The following is a 14,919-nucleotide window of genomic DNA, read 5'->3' as shown; positions in this document are numbered from 1 at the left end:
GGATGCAGAAGAGAGGAAATAAAGGAGGGACCGATGTTGGCCAAGGATTTGTGGGTCAAACAGCCTAGTTTGAACTTACAACGCTCCGATACAGGAAGCCAATGAAGGGCTTTGAGCAGAGGACGAACGTGATGATGTTTTGGGTGATGGTAAATCAGGCGGGCTGCCTGATTCTGTATCAGCTGTAGTCTTTTAATTTGATATTGTGGGATACCTGCGTACAGGGCGTTGGCATAGTCGAACCGAGAGATGAGTAATGCCAGCAACACCAGGGTGAGAGCTTCGGTGGTCAAAAAATGGGCTATTTTACGAATTTACCTAAGCTGGAGGAAGCAGGAGGACACTGTGGCACTGACCTGATGTTTCATGGAGAGATCATGTTAAATGTAGACCCCCAGGCTTTTTACCTTGTTAGCAGGACAAGGAAAGGGGCCAAGGGAAAGGGGCCAGAAGGTGGAATTCCAGGGGTTGGATGGGCCTCCGACAAGAACAAGCTCCGTCTTGTCGGGATTAAGTTTGAGATGGTGAGCGCCCATCCAGTTACTGATATGGCAGAGGGTAGACTGAAAGTCCTGGGCTGCTTCATCCGAGGAGTCAAGATTGAAAATGAGCTGAATGTCATCTGCATAATTAAATGCAGTGACATTCCTTCTCCGGAGGGAGCGGATCAGGGGGGTGAGGTACAGATTAAAAAGGAGTGGGGACAAGGACGACCCCTGCGGCACACCGCAGGTGAGCTTCATCCTGTCCGCCGAAAATTGGGAGAGTAGGACAGATTGGTGGCGGTTCGTCAGGAAGGAACGGACCCAATTAAGGGCCGTCCCTCTGATGCCCGCCTCTTTGACACGGTCAACCAGGATGGTGTGGTCGACCGTGTCAAAGGCCACCGACAGATCCAAGAGAATCAAGGCTTGGCTGATGTTGGAATCAGCGCTTCTACGGAGTTTCTCCATTACAGAGAGGATGACCGCCTCTGTCGACTGGGCGGGTCTAAACCTAGTCTAGGAAGTTGGAATCTTCAATAAAGGAACTGAGGACGCTGGTTACATATGTCTCAAGTACTTTGCTTAGGTAAGGAAGGAGGGAAATGGGACAGAAGTTGCCCATAACCGTGGGGTCGGCGTTGGGTTTCTTTAATATGGGGACTACCTCCGCGTTCCTAAACTGGCTGGGGACCTCACCGAGCAGAAGGGAGCTGTTCAGGAGGGCCAGCGGAAGGACGGGGCAGGCTGAAAAAGCAGCCCGGAGAATCGCGGGGGGCAGCAGTCTGTGGGGGAGCCAGAGGAAACTTTGTTGAGCAGGGCGAGGAAATCTTCTTCTGATATGGGGGGAACTGAGTCAGGGAATGAGGGTTAATAGGGGGAGCAGCCTCATCGAGGGGTATAGCCGGGGGTGTGGAGGAAATACTATTTTTGATTTTGCTAATTTTTTCTATGAAAAAGCAGTTGAGGGAATCGCAGAGTGCCTGAGATGGAAGGGGTTTGATGGTCACCCTATCCCGATGTGAGAGCTCCTCCACAATGGCGAAAATGTCTTTAGATTTTTGCGCGGAGTTAAGGATTTTTGTGGAGAAGTAGGCGGTTTTGGCGGCTGAAATTGCCAGTTTGTATTCTCCCGATAATTTTAGAAAGTGTAGTTTCTCTGAGGGATCATAGCTTCTACGGCAACGGCACTCGGCTTGGCGGAGACCTAGTTTTAAGGATTTAAGGCTATCAGAGAACCATCGATGTGCGTCGTGGGGGCGCTTAGTTCTAATTAACTTAAGGGGGGCGACCTTGTTGCTGGCGGACTCTAGCCATTTGACAAGTGCAGCTTCTTGGGAGTCTATAGGGCCAGAACTGTGCAGAACTGAAGATGTTAAAGAGGTAAGAAATAGGTCAAGGTCTGCTTTGTTCCAATTACGAGCCAGAAGGCTAGGGCCTCGGCTACGGGGGGGCGGAGGAGGGATCAGGAGGAGAAAGGAAATTAAATGATGGTCTGACCAGTGGCAAGGTAGGATTGTAAGTGACTTGATTTCAAGATTGTAGGTCCACACCTGGTCTAGGATATGGCCCTTGGAGTGAGTGGGTAAGTGAACGTGTTGAAGGCCATTGAGCCCAGTTAATAGATCAGTAAAAGCCAAGGATTGAGGGCTTTCGTGGGCGTCTGACGGCCAGTAGTTGAAATCTCCCAGGACCAGGAGTTTGGAATTATTAATTGTGAGCTGAGAAAGCAAATCACCAAAGTGAGAAGGGAAGTTAGGCATGGATTGAGGGGGGCGGTATACCAGGATACAGGTAAGAGGGGACACCGAGGATTCAAATCTAATTGCCAGGCAGTCCACCTAGGGGATGGTGAGTAAAGAAAGGGAAGTGAACCTGAGGGAGAGTTTGATAATAGCGGCTACGCCACCTCCCGGTTTACCGGCTGGCCGATTGGCTTGAAGTATGTAATACCCCGGAGGAATGGCTGCCAAGATGGAATCCTCATTCAGCCAGATCTCGGTTAGGAGAAGAACGTCGGGTCGGTCTGAGTCCAGGAGGCGGAAGATGTCAAGTTGGTGACTGACTAGTGATCGAGTATTGAGGTATGTAATTGCTAATTCCATATTAGAGGATGCCTGAGCAGGCAGGGGATTAGAAGGAGGGAAGGGGACTGTGGGCTCAGAAGTGAGGAGAGACGGGAGGGTCCGAAACTCAGGAAAAATACTGCGGGCTTGATAAATACCTAGTTGTTGCAGTCTTGAATAGCTGGTAGATTCAAGCGACCGGAGTGAGTGTAAAGTAATCAGGTCCCCAGGAGCAAAGGAGGTGAGTTGGGCAGAATGACAGGCCCCAGGCCCCGACCGGCCGCGGACGGGCGCAGACGGGCTTGCCTTAGGCGCGCCTTCGGCGCGCAATCGTCGCGCCCGCTGCGCTCGTCCGCTGCGCTTCCGGTAGGGACACATCCTATATACAATTGGGGGAGGGGGTTGGGAAGGGGCGTGGCCTAAGTAGGTGGGCGTGGCCTGCACAACGCGTGAATGGTGGCAATTGTAATCAAAGCCAACCTCGCCCGCTGCAGCGCTAAATCCGCTGTTCAGGGGTGTTGTAGAGCCAAGAGAAATCCTAAGTCAGGAGCAGGTAAGTATACAATGTTTAAAAACACAGAAACAGTACAGTTTTTTAAGATAACTAAAGATCGTGGCTCCCGGCTGTGCCTCAGGAGAAGTAGTGAGTCAGGCGGCGCTAGTTCTCAGCGCTTTAAATACGCTTGGCGAAAGGGGCGTGGCCTAAGTAGGTGGGCGTGGCCTGCACAACGCGTGAATGGCGGCAATTGTAATCAAAGCAACCTCGCCCGCTGCAGCGCTAAATCCGCTGTTCAGGGGTGTTGTAGAGCCAAGGGAAATCCTAAGTCAGGAGCAGGTAAGTATACAATGTTTAGAAACACGGAAAAAATACAGTTTTTTAAGATAACTAAAGATCGTGGCTCCCGGCTGTGCCTCAGGAGAGGTAGTAATTAGCATATTTGCGTAGGGGGGTTCCCATCACAGGGGCATAATGATGACGTCTTGAAAGTGTAGCCATTGGGGCGTATTTACAGAGGCAGCGAGAGGGTCATGGGAGCCAGGTATAGTCGTAGCCGGTAGGTGACACTCTTGTGGTAGATGATGGGGCCGTTCATCAGCGGTGGTAACAGCCGCTGATGGACGACATAAGACAGTGGTGGTCAGCAATGATGCTGACAGAAGGCTTGTGTGTACCTCACACTTTGCCAACTCTGTTGATTGCTCTAGTGGGATTTCTTCACCCCACCTGGGTACAGCCTCATCTGGAATTATCGTGATGATCAAAATTATTGTTTATTATGGCCTGCTTCTTCTTTCTTTGTAACGTGTGAATGGGCCCCCGCAGCCCTTCATTCCCATCTACTTCCCACGGCTTCCTGTACTTTTATTCTGATTGTTGCACGGTTTATTATTGTTCTGATTGATAGGTTTGCTCTGCTGCATATATGTAAGCACTCTGATACAGTTTTGGGTCCTGTTTGCACTATATAAAACTCTAATAAAACCAATAAAAAATGGCAGGTGATAGAAGTACTAACAGGTGAGAGGTGATGATATAAGACGCTTGTCCTATACATTAGATGATACAGCAATGGTAAATGATGGTAGTTGAGACAGCAGATGAGGGTAGAGTATGGCAGGAGTTGAAGGCAGCTAATATGATGAGGATGATGATGATAGGTGATGAGTGTCCTATACATTAGGTGATTTAGTGATGGCAAATGGTGATGGTGGTAGACGGTACGTGATATTGGAAATGACGACAGTGGGAGACGGTGAGTGATATGGTAAATGACGAGAGTGGGAGACGGTGCGTGATATGGTATATGACGAGAGTGGTAGACGGTACGTGATATGATAAATGACGAGAGTGGTAGACGGCACGTGATATGATATATGACGAGAGTGGTAGACGGCACGTGATATGGTGAATGACGAGAGTGGTAGACGGCACGTGATATGGTAAATGACGAGAGTGGGAGACGGTGCGTGATATGGTATATGACGAGAGTGGTAGACGGTACGTGATATGATAAATGACGAGAGTGGTAGACGGCACGTGATATGATATATGACGAGAGTGGTAGACGGTGCGTGATATGATATATGACGAGAGTGGTAGACGGCACGTGATATGGTAAATGACGAGAGTGGTAGACGGCACGTGACATGGTAAATGACGAGAGTGGGAGACGGTGCGAGATATGGTATATGACAAGAGTGGTAGACGGTACGTGATATGATAAATGACGAGAGTGGTAGACGGTACGTGATATGATAAATGACGAGAGTGGTAGACGGCACGTGATATGGTAAATGACGAGAGTGGGAGACGGTGCGTGATATGGTATATGACGAGAGTGGTAGACGGTACGTGATATGATAAATGACGAGAGTGGTAGACGGCACGTGATATGATATATGACGAGAGTGGTAGACGGTACGTGATATGATAAATGACGAGAGTGGTAGACGGCACGTGATATGGTAAATGACGAGAGTGGTAGACGGTATGTGATATTGTAAATGACGAGAGTGGTAGACAGTACGTGATATGGTGAATTACGAGAATGGTAGATGGTACGTGATATGGTAAATGACGAGAGTGGTAGACAGTACGTGATATGGTAAATGATGAGAGAGGTAGACGGCACGTGATATGGTATATGACGAGAGTGGTAGACGGTATGTGATATTGTAAATGACGAGAGTGGTAGACTGTACGTGATATGGTAAATGATGAGAGTGGTAGACAATGATGATAGGTGATGAGTGTCATGGACAGCAGCTGATACAGTGATGGGAAAGGATGGTAGTTGAGATACGATGTGATGGTAGAGTTTGGTAGGAGATGTCGTTGAAGGCAGTTGAAGTGACAGAAGATGATATAGTGAGAGAAGACGATGTTAGTGATAGTTATTATAGGAAGCAAAGGTAGTTAGATGATGTGGAATGACACAGACTCTCAGTGACTGATAGACACTGATTCTGTGACTGGAGATTAATGGTATGGGCTTGTACACAATATTGGTGCTAAATGATGAAGGTGGTAAACAACAGGGGTGGTGTTTAGACAGACACCCCTTCCTCTTTATGTCTAAGTGCTTGAGTAGTGTCTGACCCTCTTGGTTACTGTTCCAGGTCACCGCTTTGAAGACAACCCTGGAATGAGGAGACACTTGGTGAAGAAGCCGTCCAGGAATCAGATCACCACCGCCAGCAAGAAAATGTTGGTGACGACTTCGCTGAAGAAGAAAAAGAAGAAAAAGAAGCTGGACAGAAGACCTCATGAGGTACACTATATCTGACCCCACACCTGTGATTGTAGGTGATTGCAGCCTTACTCCTGGCACCCTCACCCTGATAGGTACTGGATCAAAAAGAAGAACCCCACCAGCATTCCTTTAATAACAGGAGGTTGTAAGGTCAACAATCACCCAGTCTCTGCAGAAAGAGGAGACGTGGTAATGTGGGGTAGTTCTGAATACAATGCATGAGCTCTTGTGCATGTGTGGGTCTATGGGCATGATACTTAAAAAGGCCCCTAGAATCTAGCACGGGGCAAAGGTCGATCCTGGACACTATCTAGCATATTGTGTAAGGTTAGAGGCTCAGAGTTTGACTCCTCGGGGGGAGCGTGTGATGAGCCGGTTAGCAAACAGAAGATTGACTAATGTCTGGCAAGGGGCAGGTGAGTCAATCAATCAATCAATCAATCAAGGGAATTGCACGCGTGTTACTCACCCGTGAGGGTCTCAAGGCTCTGGGGGGAGGGTAAGCAGCTCCGTTCAGTTGAAGAGCCTGGTCTTGAGCGTCTTCCTGAAGATATTCAGGGAGGGGGTGTAGGAAGGTGGAATCTGACTACATGGTTGGCCCCATTTTTTTCTGGTGTTTTGATGGTTTTTGAATTAGTTTGGCTGGGATCCCTGCTAATCAGGGCCCCAGCTTATCTGCTTTCCTCTATAAATTGATTACACGGGCATTAGGTACACACCAGATTGGTTACTGGGTTATGCTTGTGAGTCCCTAGTATATGTTACCTTAGGTACAAAGGGCATAGGTACCCCAGAAGCCTACCAGGGGCTGAAGCATGTATTATGCCACCCCTGTGAAGCCTTCCAAAATAGCACCACAAGTCTGCTACTGCAGCCTGGGTAAGTTGGTGCATACACCCCTTACTGAGATATAGGTTACCTATATCTACCTCATATCACTGACACATATAAACCTATCAGTCAATCCTATGGCAGGCCTTGACAATCCTGAAGGCAGAGTGCTTGGTTTTGTGTGAGAGGGTGCCCATGCATGTGAAGGACCCCTCTTCAGCTTTTGGAATCACTTCTCTGAGGCTGTTCTGTGATGCAGCCAGACCATATACTCTTAAGTGCATTATAACCTCGCGGTTAATGCTAACTTTGGAATGGCTGCATGGAAACATGTTGTGTTTGGTGTCAAACACTTTGGAATCCTACCCTTTGTAGTTCTGGTGGCGGGGGTAGAATTCCACCCTTCTAGAGGGAGAAGACATGTACATACTTACTTAACCGGTAATAGTTTTAAAGAGCCCTGGCATCACAAAATGGATGCTGCAGCCAAAGACACAAGTCTGATCTCCTGCTGCTGGACGAAACTCTGGCAGGGGAGGCCTGTACAATAGGTTTCCTGTCACTGGAAGGTGTAAACACCTCCCCAGACAGGCTTTAGTGTATTGGGGCTGGGTCGGTGCATTCAGAGAATGCTTTTCAGACAGTGCTGGGGGCACACTTGGTGTCCCTGTACATACCCCAGTTCAAACCGGTTGCAGGGGCAATCAGCCCCTGCTCTGGCATGAAACTGGACAAAGGGAAGCGGTGTAACCACCCCCACCCTGGGTCCTCACATAGATGGGACCCTAGAGTAAGTTCAACCCCTAAACTAAGTATAAGTATAGGAACCCAGTCCTTAAGACTTTAGATTACCCTGGACAAAACTCTGCAACATATATCCTAGACCTTCAACATTCTATTCTGACTAGAAGATAGAAGAATCTCCCTTGGGGTCAAGGAGTGACACCCCTGTTCAAACAGGCACCAAAGAAGCATCTTGCGTGTCTGCATTTCCGAGGATCCCGCCGGATCCCGAAGGATTTGTGACACAGGACCCAGACTTCCAGACATCTCCCAGGCCGACACGAGATCACAGCAAAGCTGAGACCCACAGCCATCACGAGAGATGTGGAACCGGAAGTCCTAGACATCATGCACATTTGCTAGTGCATCAACTTCCCAAGCTTTCCCGAAGTTGTGCATTGGGCTACTTGTAGTCCAAGCCCAGAGCTCCATTTGCACTGAAGATTGTGAGCCTACACTCCACGAGTGTTCCGTGGGCCCGCTTTTAGCATTTCCGCTTGGGGCTCCTTCGCAATCCCTGATCCATTGACTGGTGGGTCCCCACGAAGGTAACTCTTCTGTTTCTTGGGCTTTCCAGGTTGCTCAAGAAGTGCCCTGACTTCTCTCCAAAGAGTGAGTCCCTCAGACCTTGCTGGTCTGCACCAAATGTGGTAAATTAATTCAATATTACCTCATCTCAAAATTTCTATACTTAATAATCATAATTTCAGTCAAAGCAAGGAGAGGAGTCTGTGGTGCTCGAGTACAAAAAAAAGGGTCCAGTAACTCGAGTTAAGGGGAGAGCTCCAGCACCAAGCGGGTACAGGAGAGGTCTGCAGCTTTATTCACACATCAGAATATTTATACAGTTTCCAGTCAATAGGCAAAAGAAGAAAAGAGAAGTGACAAGAAAAAGGGAAGTGACAAGCAGTAATTTCCAACAGATGTGTCAAGGTAGGGGCGTGTCTTGTGTCTTGTGAGAGGGCATGTGATGTGTGGAAATGTGTTCTCTTTCAGTTGAAGCCCCTTACTCATTCGGGGGTTTATCTCTGGCTTAGAGTCAAGAACAGGAACCATCTTGCGTAAAACAGGAACTATCTTGCTGGTTCTGGGAATTGGCTGAACCACAAAAGTCAAAAAGAGGAACTATCTTGTGTAAAATAGAGACCATCTGCTCTCTGGCTTGCAGTCAAGGACAGGAACTATTTCTTAAGACAGGAACTGTCTGCTGGTTCTTGGAATTGGCTGAAGCACAGGAAGGGGTGATCAATGAACTAAGATGCCAGGTGCAGGGTGTCTTACAGTTAAGAAAACAGGAACCATCTGCTGCTGGTTCCCAGAATTGGCAGAACCACAGAAATGTGTGGTCAATGAACGGGGGTGCCAGAGGCAGGGTGTCTTGCTTGTTGGTCTGAAGACAAAATGGATGTCACACAAAATGTGTGGTTGTCTGAATAAATAAATGGCTGTCAGGCAGAAACAGGGAAATGATGGGGCACAATTGTCAATTTTATTTCCACATTCCCTCCTTGCCCCAGAGTGTACCTACATTATATTTCAATTTGCATGAGATCATCTATACATTCTTGTAGCATAATTCTTTCCCTTTCTCTCTGCTGGACAAGTGGTTTAGGAATGCAGTTTGCAGCGCATAGACCGCACAGGGCAGGACCACATTGGATGCAAAGGCAGCATCCAGTTATTATCAGGAATATTATACCTGCTGCTGACAGCAGTTGCCATCCCAGTACCGGGTCCAATATCGCCGGCGCGTAGGGAAAAGCGAACGTTCCTGTTCGGGCGCCAATTAATGTGGTAAATTAATTCAATATTACCTCATCTCAGAATTTCTATACTTAATAATCATAATTTCAGTCAAAGCAAGGAGAGGAGTCTGTGGTTCTCGAGTACAAAAAAAAGGGTCCAGTAACTCGAGTTAAGGGGAGAGCTCCAGCACCAAGCGGGTACAGGAGTGGTCTGCAGCTTTATTCACAATTGTCAATTTTATTTCCACACAAAGCCAATCTTTGCTTTCTGCGTGGGTTGCTGTTGCCAAGGCTTGTTGGGTCCAATCCGTAAACCGACACTGCAGCACTTGTCAACCTTTGTGGGACAGCTCTAACCCGGCTCCTCGTCTTCCTCAACACCTCCTGGTCCTCGTGGCTGAAGAGTCAAGCTTCACCTTCTTCACCTGAAATTACCCGACATAGGTTGGCATCGTCTCCTTGCCTTCCTGGTCACTGGCTAGTGACCTAGAATCTGGCCCCTCTGCTCTCAGGTTCTTCAGATCTCCGATCCACCCTTGAATCCACCCGGACACTTTCCATTTGGTCACCTGCAGCACTTCTGCGCAGCTCGCCATTGGAAACGACAACAAAACCCGACACGAAAAGACATCTATTCACCCGGCTTCCCTGGGTGAGGTAACATGAGTACTCCAGTGCTCCTGTGGGTCTAGACTCTCAAAATGTCAAGTACTGAAGGGGTTTGTTCCTAGTCCATTCCTAAGTGTCCTTAATCTGAAACTTTCCAACCGCAACTTTCCCCATAGTTGCTAATGGTGATTCGGGGCTGTGTTTAGACATTGCGCGCGTCCCCCTTGGGTCCCCTGTGTCACTTTCTTGGGTGGTTCATGGTGGCCCCAGCGGTTCTAAAGGCTCTAGGCCTTATATCTATGTCAGTCGTGGTTCTTGTACCACTTTCTTAGGATATGGTTTGTCACGCCCCTATGGCTAATCATATATTGTGCTAATTTACTGTGAGCTAAATAAGTTTCCTGTATGTACTTTTGCCTCTAGCCTCATAAAGAGACTAGAGGGATGTGTTTAGATAAAATACATATATTTTATATATACCTGGTGTGGTTCTCCTTTCATTTGGTCATTCATGAGATTATAGACTGCTAAAACAAGCTGCTTTACATTCCTTCAAGACTTAGCCTGAAGGCTGCTCTCCACAGCTACCACTAGGATAGCTTTCTATAAAGGTTGTCTTTAAACCTACCATCAATAAGGGTTGTTTGGACTGGTGCAAGGTGCCCACTAGAATAGTGGACAGCATATGCCAGGCCAACTTCTCACAGGGGGCGCGTCTGATGTTGAGCGGGAGCTCGTTCCAGGTCTTGGCTGCAATGTAGGAGAAGGTTCTTCCACGTGACAATATTTACAGACGTCAGTGGTGGTCTAATTGGTGGCACATATATTCTCTTTGTGCATTAAATGTAAGTATCCAAGTATTGGTGCCCCTCGAGGTTAAGAAGACTACACCCCACTACCCAAGGTGCCAAATCACCGAGGCCCAATTGGACCCAGTGAAAACGTTAAACAGATATATAAACCTCGACACTCTTGTTCAATTTAATATTAATTCATACAGTTGTTTAAACAAGTCAATTTAAAGTACCAGCAGGACATACATTTAGTTCTTGCTGTATCAATTCAAATGAATATATAACAGAGTCTTGAATCACAAATTTAAAAAGCAGTGACATTATAATCCAAGAGTATACAGCTTGATGTAAAAATCCTCCTTCTAAGCGTTGAACGGGCAGCCGACACGTGTTTCATTTCATGGAAACTTTTTCAAGGCTGCAAATAATGCCAGAAGAAAAAGAATTTTCATTGTTCATATCCATAAAAGATCAAACTTCAAAGGAAACAGGAAAAAAACACAATCTTATTTATATATTGAAAGCAACAATATGGAGTTCATAAGAACAGCTATGTTGATATAACGTGTGAACTTGTTTTAAGCAAGGTAGTCTGATTCTTTGGGTTCTGCCAGTGAGGAACGAGCGGATTCAGTCGAGGGCGGTTCCTTGTATGCTGGTGTCGTGGAGTCTGGCAGTGAGTGTGCGGTGGGAGACAATGTTGAACGCTGCAGAGAGGTCGCATAGGATCAGGGCCACGGTGTGTCCTTGGTCTAGGAGGGTGCGGATGTCGTCTGTGGCAGCGAGTAGGGCGTTTTTGGTGCTGTGGGCTGCAGAATCTGGATTGGGAGGGGTCGAGGATGACGTTTTCTTCGATAAATTTGGTTAGTTGTGCATTGATGTCTTCTCTGTGACTTTGGATGCAAAGGAAAGGAGGGAGATGGGTCGGTAGTTCTTGAGGTCGGTGGGGTCTGCTGAGGGCTTCTTGAGCAGGTGTCTGACTTGGGAAACATCCTTTATGATGCAACTTTTACAACGCAGTGCCTTTACAACGCGGTATTTACAACAAAAACCATTACAACGCATTGCGCTGGGGGGCGCTCTAGGATAGGGAATCCAGTGTCTACGGGGACTGGAGTTGGAATAGTAAATTAAACTATTCACTATCCAGCACCCCAAAGCACTATGCGTTGTAAAGGTATTCGTTGTAAATAAGGCGTTGTAAAGGCTTGCGTGGTAAAAGTATGCGTTGTAACGTCATACATCGAATGATAAGTGCCTCCCTGTCACCTCCTCCAAAGTCGTCTCCACCTCCTGCCAGTAGGACGTCAGTCCAGGACAGGCCCATAGCATGTGTAGGAGGTCCGCCTCCTGAGCCGGGCACCTAGGGCATTCCGCTGAAGCCGTGGCAAAATAACGCCTGATCTTTACCGGGGTCAGGTACGCTCTATGGAGGACATAATAGTGGACCAGTTGGAAACGGGCACTACGTGTACCCTTCCAGGCGCGCCTCACCAACTGGGACCAGGTCGTCTCCGGTATCTCCCTACCAATGTCTTCTTCCCAGCGGGACTTCAGTGTGGTGAGAGGAACCAACCCCTCAGTAATCAGCCTGCCATAGAGGCAAGTGACCGCCTTCACCGTGCCCGCCGACATCATTACGTACTGGCACAATCGTCATTCTTCATGATGTATTTGTGACTTATACACACAAGATCCACTCTTAAGAAAAGAATTCTGAAATACACTAAATCTTGGACACAGTAATCACAGTTGCCCTTTACTGTGCAAATACCACTGGAGCACTAGAACCCATTCCGGGTCGGAAATATAACTGGAACTGAGGATCCATACCAAGAGATTAGAGCCCTGAAGAAGTCGCTGCGCACGACAATTAAGCGCAACGAAACATGTGTTGGCTAAGGATCTCAAGATTGAACTGAAGTGACTGTTCCACGGAGGAACAAGATTGTTTTTAATTATGGTCAATGATATATAACATATACTGTCAGCCTGTGCAAGGGACTGTTGTTTTGGGTTATCCTTAAGATCCAGGTGCAGGGGGAGACAGTGCGGTTTGTTTGGGGTTAAAATTGAGGTCTGGGTCCATCAGAAGTCCTTGGCCTCGTTCCCTGGAGTAGGACACATTCCTAAAGAATGAGGCCAACAGCTGCTATTCCAGTTGGTTGCCCCTGGGCCAAAGACCATCGCCTCCGTCTTATCCCCATTCAGTCCTAAGGAATTACCAGACATCCATTCTGCCACCGTAGTCATACAGCATTGAACATTCTCAGCTACCAATGGAGCCCCGTCCCAGGCCCTTGGCAGTGCAGCAGGCTTTGTGGACGGAGCCCAGGTCAGGAGCACCTGTGCTGGGGCCCAGTCAGAGCTCTTGCACCTTGTCACACAGGGAAGGGTTCCTCTGGCCCGCTGGATCCTGTCCCAGCACTTTGCCATGCAGCAGGCCCAAGTACAGAGGCCAGAACGGGGTGCCCCACTCCAGAGCCTGACGGGCCCCCGATCGTAGCTTCAGAACCTAGCCAAGCAGGGGTATCCTCCCTGAGCCCGATGGACCCCCGTCCCAAGCCCTTTGTGGTGCAGCAGGTCAGAGGACAGAGCACAGGGTGGTAGCGTCCACTCGAAGCCCAGCGCGGCCCTGGAGCCTAGTCAGAGCTCCTGGACCCAGCTGCGCAGGGGAGGCATCCCTTGGCCCGCAGGAACTTGTCCTAGGTGCTTTGCCATGCGGCAGGCCTGAAGATGGAGCCCAGGATCGGATGCCCTGACCTCAGGGCCCGCCGGGGCTCCAGTCAGATCTTCTGAACCCGGCCAAGCAGGAAAAGCCACCCTAGTCCCGATGGACCCCTGTCCCTGGCCCTTCTTGGTACGGCCGGCTGGGGGACCGAGCCCAAAATGGGGGCTCCCGCCCAGGCACCGCTGGGGGCCTGGTCAGAGCTTCTGAAACCCACCAAGCAGGGGAAGCCTTCCCTTCTCGATGAATCTCCTCTCCCGGGCCCTTCGCGGTGCAGCCAGATGGAGGACAAAGCCCAGGGTGGAGGTGCCCTCTCCAAGTCCCTGCGGGGCCCGGTCAGAGCTTCTGAACCCAGTCTCGCAGGGAAAGCCTCCCTAGTCCCACAAGACCCCGTCCTGGGGACTTGGCCATTTGGCAGGCCACAGGATGGAACCCAGGATGGGGCTCCCACCCCATGGCCCACAAGAGACCCAGTCAGAGCTTCTGATCCCGACCAATCAAGGGAAGCCTCCCAAAGGACATCCTCCGTTACTCCCCTAATCCCCCCGCCCTGGGCTTTTCGGGGGCAGCCAGCCAGAAGCAGACCTTTAAAAATGTACTTGCCCACTGGCTATGGTGAGGCATATTTTGTGGAGTCGAGCTATATTTAGGGCCTACTTGACTGTCCTGGTGAGTTGACAAAGATAAAACAATGTGAAACCAGTTTACAGGTCAAGAACATTACAGCAAGGTCGAGTAGACTATAAGCAGTGGTTATTTGCTCAGCTCTTAATTTTCGGGTACTCATACTTGCAAGTGAATTAGAGGCCATTTCTCAAAACGACTTCTTTCTTACCCACTGTCTTACATTTGGAAGGCAGAGATGCAAAGAAAGACAATTGGGAATGAAACTTGTTCTACTATTCTGTGTTCCCCATGATTTTGGATCCCAGCTCAGGTGGCACCTATGGAAACCTAGCCAACCTGTACACGTTTGAAAACTAGACACCTAGGGCTATCAAGGGTGGGCTGACTTATGTGGCTCTCACCATGTTGAATTGTCCAGAATTTCTTGCAAAGCTCAAACTTTGACTAATAAAGCACATTTTCCTCATGTTTCTGTAATGGAAAGTTCTGGAATCTGCGAGGATTCACAAACTTCCTTCCACCGAGCATTCTCGAAAAGTCTCTCAATAAAAATGGTACCTCACTTGTGTGGGTTGGCCTAGTGCCCCCGACAACAATAGAGCCAAAATGCAAAATACCGAAAATGGACCCCTTTGTCCAATAAGCCGATCAGCTCATTTCATTTCAAAAATAATAATAAGAATTCCTTGGGCAGCAGGGGACACTCTTTCCCTGTTCTGGAGGATGAAAATAAAAATGAAATCCCTCTGTTGTAAACATGTGAACCATTCTGTCCTCCTTACACGCTGACCGTGGGGGTGGATAGAACCATTCCATCCTCCTTACAGGCTCACCGTGGTGGTGGATGGAACCATTCCATCCTCCTTACATGCCCAACGTGGGGGTGGATGGAACCATTCTGTCCTCCTTACACGCTCACAGTGGGGGTGGATGGAACCATTCCGTCCTACTTACACGCCCACCATGGGGGTGAACGGATCCATTCCGTCCACCGCATGGA

The 14,919-nt window shown here is 48.6% G+C and overlaps 1 protein-coding gene across 1 annotated transcript in view; it reads left to right on the top strand.

The window, feature by feature from the left end:
* SLC4A3 (solute carrier family 4 member 3) overlaps nt 1-14,919 on the top strand; it is a 475,170-nt gene that overhangs the window by 177,103 nt on the left and 283,148 nt on the right. Inside the window, exon 7 of the mRNA XM_086958435.1 lies at nt 5,669-5,820. Within this exon, the coding sequence (XP_086814561.1) occupies nt 5,669-5,820 (152 nt within the window). The remainder of the gene's footprint in view (nt 1-5,668; nt 5,821-14,919) is intronic.

Source organism: Lissotriton vulgaris, chromosome 2_1 (genome assembly GCF_964263255.1).
Source record: "Lissotriton vulgaris chromosome 2_1, aLisVul1.2, whole genome shotgun sequence".
NCBI classification, from domain to species: domain Eukaryota; kingdom Metazoa; phylum Chordata; class Amphibia; order Caudata; family Salamandridae; genus Lissotriton; species Lissotriton vulgaris.
This window is presented reverse-complemented; position numbering and strand designations above follow the sequence as displayed.